Source organism: Ursus maritimus, unplaced genomic scaffold (assembly GCF_017311325.1).
Source record: "Ursus maritimus isolate PB19 unplaced genomic scaffold, ASM1731132v1 scaffold_20, whole genome shotgun sequence".
NCBI classification, from domain to species: domain Eukaryota; kingdom Metazoa; phylum Chordata; class Mammalia; order Carnivora; family Ursidae; genus Ursus; species Ursus maritimus.
In genome coordinates, this window is record NW_024424453.1 from 54,900,786 (window position 1) to 54,907,184 (window position 6,399).

The following is a 6,399-nucleotide window of genomic DNA, read 5'->3' on the forward strand; positions in this document are numbered from 1 at the left end:
CCACCCAGGTTCCCCTATTTGTTTCCATTTTAGAGGAAGCTTCACTTCTTTTACTTTTATTTCACCTCATGTATGCTTTCTTTCATTTCTTAATACCAGTTTATAGATTATCAGGACATAAGGTCCTTTGGCTTTTACTTTGTGAAATGAGACCTTTTAAGGGAATGAGACGATAATGTTTTTACTTTTCTCTTTTCTCCCATAAAAGCTGTGAGCATTTGATGATCTTTTAGACTATTAATGATATCAAAAATATTTCTATAAAGTTAGGGTAATCATTGTTATCTGTTTTCTATTTAGTAAGTTTTTTTAAAGATTTTATTTATTTATTTGTCAGAGAGAGTGCGCATGAGCGAACACAAGCAGGGGGAGTAGCATACAGAGGGAGAAGCAGGCTCCCCGCTGAGCAAGGAGCCCAACAAGGGACTCCCATTGAAGGACTCTGGGATCATGAACTGAGCCGAAGGCAGACGCCTAACCAACTGAGCCACCCAGGCATCCCTATTTAGAAAGTTTTAATGAGGGGCACCTGGGTGGCTCAGTCAGTTAAGCGTCACTCTTGATTTTGGCTCAGGTCATGATATCAGGGTAGTGAGATCAGAGGCCTGCATCGGGGCTCCGTGCGGGGTGTGGAGCCTGCTTAATTAAGATTCTGTCTCTCCCTGTCTAAAAAAGAAGGAAAGTTTTGGGATGCCTGGGTGGTTCATTCGTTAAGCATCTGCCTGGGATTGAGTGCCGCATCGGGCTCCGTGCTCAGTGGGAAGCCTGCTTCTCCCTCTCCCACTCCCCCTGCTTGTGTTCCCTCTTTCGCTGCCTCTCTGTCAGATGAATGAATGAATGAATGAATGAATGAATGAATGAATGAAAGTTTTAATGTTGGTAAAATGAAAGGTAAAATTTGGGGCTTTCTTTTAAGTTCACGTCCTTGCTATTTTATGGGGAGAAAGGAGGAAAATCCATTTATTCAAGAAGTGATTTCAAACTACTGAAAATGCTTTACACCAAGTTTAAAATGCAAAGATGGGGGTGCCTGGGTGGCTCATTTGGTTAAGCCTCTGACTCTTGGTTTCAGCTCAGGTCATGGTCTCAGTATTGTGAGTTTAAGCCTCAGGTGGGGCTCTGCACTCAGCATGGAGTCTGCTTAGGATTCTTTCCCCTTCTGCTCTGCCCTCCTTCACGTGTACACTCACTCTTGCTCTCAAATAAATAAATAAAACCTTAAAATGGTTTTTAAGCCGCTCCCCCTTATTGTGCTCGCTCGCTTTCTCTGTGTCAAATAAATAAAAGAAAATCTTAAAAAAAAAAAAAAGTACACCTGCAGACATACTTACCAACCCCCGCCCTTTACCCATTCTGTTAAAGTGGGGTTGTAAAAGATGGAGAAAAGCAGTTTGTTCCGTTACAGTTCTTTTGGATATTCTGTTTATTCTGAGTACCCATTTTTAATTCTGCTAAATTTTTATTTCTGCTGTTTTTATTGTTGTAATTTCCCCTCAGGCCCATAACACCCAAACACTGAAATGATCTTTCAGACTAAACATTCAGTATCCTTTGAGAAAATTTTGCTTAGGATTGTCTTGATACAGGGGCCCCTGGGTGGCTCAGTCGTTAAGCGTCTGCCTTCGGCTCAGGGCGTGATCCCAGTGTTCTGGGATCGAGCCCCACATCAGGCTCCTCTGCTGGAAGCCTGCTTCTTCCTCTCCCACTCCCCCTGCTTGTGTTCCCTTTCTCGCTGGCTGTCTCTATGTCTGTCAAATAAATAAAAAATCTTAAAAAAAAAAAAAAAGTTAAGATCTAATAGGAAAGATTTTTATATAGTAGTTATATATTTTATGTACTGATATTTTTCATAGTTATTAATTTTAACATTTATTTCTCATATGTAAAATTTAGTTTTTGCTGCTGATAAAATATGCTTATTGGAGAAGATTCGGGAATAGAATGTTTCTTAAATTGTTCACAATGCCACTATCAGAGGCAGCCTCCTTTAAACACTTTAGCATATTTCCTACTGTCTTCCACTGAAGCCTGCTGTTTGTCTTTTTAAAATACCATTGCTCAATTTAAAAACACATCAGAAGAAAATCTTTAGATTTTAGTATTAAACATTGAATATCTTGAGTGTTAATTTTGTCAGTCTAGTCCAGCATTTTATATCATTGTGGAAAAGACAGACTATCAGTAAATTGTTTTTGGAGTATTTGGGAAGCAGTTTAGAAGAAGAAAACTAAAACTTGGATTGCTTTCATTACACCAAAATAAAGCCCAGAGAAATGAGGGGTTGAAATGTAAAAATCATAACAGCAGCTAAAGAAAACTTAAATATTTTGATTTTGTCAGGGGGAAACTTGATTGAATTTTATCCAAAATACAAAGACTATAGAGTTTAGAAAAGATGATTAAATTTCACCACATAAAAATGTAAGACTTCTTGGGGCGCCTGGGTGGCACAGTGGTTAAGCGTCTGCCTTCGGCTCAGGGCGTGATCCCGGCGTTCTGGGATCGAGCCCCACATCAGGCTCCTCCACTATGAGCCTGCTTCTTCCTCTCCCACTCCCCCTGCTTGTGTTCCCTCTCGCGCTGGCTGTCTCTGTTTCTGTCGAATAAATAAATAGAATCTTAAAAAAGAAAAATGTAAGACTTCTTATGATTAAACACACACACATACTGAAACAGGTTATAAGACAGATGACACACTGGCTTTGGGGAAAATATTTGAAACAAATGTGACAGAAGATTTCTATAACATACAAACAGGTAACCAATAGGAAAAACATCTGTAACCAAATAAAAAAATGGGTAAAGAACAGAAAGAAGCAGTGTGTGTGTTACAGGATAAGAAATATAGTTGCCTAACAAGCTTGAGAAGATAGATACTCAGCCATATTGATATTTAAAGACATGTGAACCCAAAAGAACAGTGGAGACTTTACAAACAAAAGCAGGATTTTATATATTCTGTTTTATGTATTCTTGCTACTCAGTATGTTTCCATATATACTGATTCTTTCCAGTTTCTGCATAATATTTTGTTGCGTGGATGCAATGCATATAAATGTACTAATAAATACTTTTTGTCCTTTGCATTATTGTATTATTTGCCTACAGTTATTTAAAAATCAGAAGAAAAGATTAAGCAGGCTAACAAAGTCAATGGGATAGGGTTGGTTTATCATCTTTAATAAAAGATTTTAAAAGGAAAGGAGTTTACAGAATTTTCAGGTGTCCTGAATTTCAGATGCCTTGTAAACTTTTCTATAAGGACTAGATGGAATTTCTGTTGTATTGCCAATTCTTGTGTCGCGTATGTCAACAGTAACATTTTTGGACAAATTTATTTGTGTTTTTGTCAGGTGAATGCTTGAGATGCATGTTCTGGAATAATCTTGGTTGCATCCATTTTGCCATGAGCAAGCACAATTTGGGAATTTTCTACTTTAAAAAGGCTCTACAGGAGAATGACAATGTTTGTGCACAGCTCAGTGCAGGCAGCACTGATCCAGGTGAGCCCATTGCTGGGGGACAGTTTGTATTTTACTACTTGAGAGCATGATATTGAAGAGCAAGTGTCTGAGCACTGAGTACTGTATAAAGTTGTTGAATCACGTATTGTATACCTAAAACTAATATAACATGGTAAGTAAATTATACTGGAATTTAAAAAGTAATTTTTTGTTCTTTATTTTTATTTTTTTTATTATTTTTTAAGAATTTATTTATTTATTTGACAGAGACAGCCAGCGAGAGAGGGAACACAAGCAGGGGGAGTGGGAGAGAGAGAAGCAGGCTCCCAGAAGAGCAGGAAGCCCAATGTGGGGCTCGATCCCAGGACCCTGGGATCAGGCCCTGAGCTGAAGGCAGACGCTTAATGACTGAGCCACCCAGGCGCCCCAGTTTTTTGTTTTTTAAAGAATAAATAGGTAGATAGTGATCAAGTGTCTGATCAAAATGCATCCATATGTGCTTGCCTACAATTAACATTGACCCTGACCAACAAGTTTGACTCTGGGGATTTTTAGTATATGTGGCTACTTCAAGTAGCAAGATGGTAGGAATAATTATCAAAGAAATGTAAATTACATTCATTTTTCTATGGATTTGAAAATCAGTAATCGTATATGGTAATGTTGTAAAGTGAAGTATGTTGCTAAGATTTCTTGACTGTGCTAAACTAGGTTTTTTTTGTGTTTTTTGGTACTGTTTTGTTTTTTTAAATAAGCTGTATGCCCAACATGGGGCTTGAACTCACAACCGTGAAATTAAGAGTTGCATGCTTTACCGACTGAGCCAGCCAGGTGCCCCTAAACTAGTTTTATTATAACTTCTTTCCAAGGTTTCACACGGGATGTTATAGGCAGCACCTGACAATTGTTTTTATTTTTATTTTATTTTTTTTTAAAGATTTTATTTATTTATTTGACAGAGATAGAGGCAGCCAGCGAGAGAGGGAACACAAGCAGGGGGAGTGGGAGAGGAAGAAGCAGGCTCATAGCAGAGGAGCCTGATGTGGGGCTCGATCCCATAACGCCGGGATCACGCCCTGAGCCGAAGGCAGACGCTTAACCGCTGTGCCACCCAGGCGCCCCATGTTTTTATTTTTTTTGCACCTGACAATCTTTGAGCAAATTCCTAAAGTCTATTACTTTAATATTCATATGCTATGGATCCTTGACCTGGAATGCTTAAAATCAAGCAATTATTTAGCTTTTTTAACTCTAAAAAAAACTGATGAAAAGTGTATCCAAAATCATAAGTAGTCGTATTTTATTGTAGACTGAAATTTTGAGTAAGCGAGTGAACCATAGTCATTGTAGGTATGGTACATTAATTTTTTATTTTCATAGTAAAGTTCCCAAACCCCTGCTAACAGCTGAATACTTCTGGTTAAGAAAGCACATGACAATAAAATGGTTAACCAAAATGAAAGTTACAAAAGAAAGTGAATTTTCTAAAAAGGTGGAAAGGTAGTTAAAGATTCATAGGAGTCAGTGAGTCCTATCTCTTTTGTTTGCCTTTCTGGACCATTGTTATCTGGGGAGCTGGCAAATGAGACATCTCTGAGCACACCAGCACAAGCAACTGAAATGACTCTGGAGAATATTTGTGGGGTTGAGGATGAAGATCATCACTGGTAGAGAGCTATTACAATTTTACACTGGGCCGCAGCGCCTGGGCGGCTCAGTCAGTTAAGCATCTGCCTTTGGCTCAGCTCATGATCCTGAGGGCCTGGGATCCAGCTCCGTGTCAGGATCCCTGTTCAGTGGGGAGTCTGCTTCTCCCTGTCCCTCTGCTGCTCCCCCTGCTTGTCCTCTCTCTGTCAAATAAAATCTTTAAAATAGACAAACAAAAAAACCAACTTCACACTGGGGTTCTTGGTATTAAACAAGGTAGTGTTTAGTGGAATAAATGTTTTCAATGTAACTGTTATTTTTAATCTAATGGTTTTTTTCTTACCTGATTTGTATCATTAGGCAAGAAATTTTCGGGAAGACCCATGTGTACATTACTAACCAACAAGAGGTATGAGTTGCTGTATAACTGTGGCATTCAGCTTCTTCACATTGGAAGACCTCTTGCTGCCTTTGAGTGTCTGATTGAAGCTGTTCAGGTTTATCATGCAAATCCCCGCCTCTGGCTAAGGCTGGCTGAATGCTGCATTGCTGCAAATAAGGGGGTGAGTGCTCCTTGGGTATCTTTTTGAACGTATACCCTCCCCCCAACTTGTTACATAGAAAGCAGAAATTACTTGGAAACACACAAGACCTCATTCCCTTTATAACTCTCAGAGAATTTATAAAGATAGTCTGTTGGACAAAAGATTTAATTTCTTAAAGTCATTTGTTAACATTCTGGCTCTTAAAGTATAGCAGCCTGTATCAGCAGTCACATTAAAGATGTGAAGCCAGCGAGAGGGTCATATCTGTTGGAACAGTGGTCTGCTGGGGCAGGGGCCATATCATCTGCTGGCCTGAGAATGGTATGTGCACCAGGTGGTTAGAGAAGGACTAAGACCATGAGTGTGGAAAGAACTGTATAACACTGCATTTCCTTCAGTTCTGAGGGGCTTTACTTTTGATTCAGTAAAATGGTTCAGAGTTCATGGATTATCAAGCTGTCTCTCACACCTTTGTCCACAGTGACTGAGAAATAGGCCAGGTTACGTGGGTATCCTTGCCCAGATTATCTGCACATGGTGGTTCGTGGAAGCCTTTGGAATCTCAAGTGGGGAGTGGTCAGTGGGAGTAGGAGAAAAGTTGTATCAGAATTACCAGTTGCCTATACCACCCCATTTCCTACCCACCCCCCACCCTTGCTGCGCTCTTTGGCTGTGTGGAGATTGGGAGGCCTGGCACCTGAGGTTTGCCTGCCATAGGTGATATAGATGTTTTTGCACTCCTC

At 39.6% G+C, this 6,399-nt stretch overlaps 1 protein-coding gene across 3 annotated transcripts in view; it reads left to right on the forward strand.

Moving 5' to 3' along the window:
- Positions 1 to 6,399, forward strand: part of CNOT10 (CCR4-NOT transcription complex subunit 10) — an 80,440-nt gene that overhangs the window by 34,085 nt on the left and 39,956 nt on the right. For all 3 annotated transcript variants that reach the window (XM_008710455.2, XM_040636991.1, XM_040636992.1), the window contains 2 exons: positions 3,354 to 3,503; positions 5,472 to 5,674. In XM_008710455.2, the coding sequence (XP_008708677.1) occupies positions 3,354 to 3,503; positions 5,472 to 5,674 (353 nt within the window). The remainder of the gene's footprint in view (positions 1 to 3,353; positions 3,504 to 5,471; positions 5,675 to 6,399) is intronic.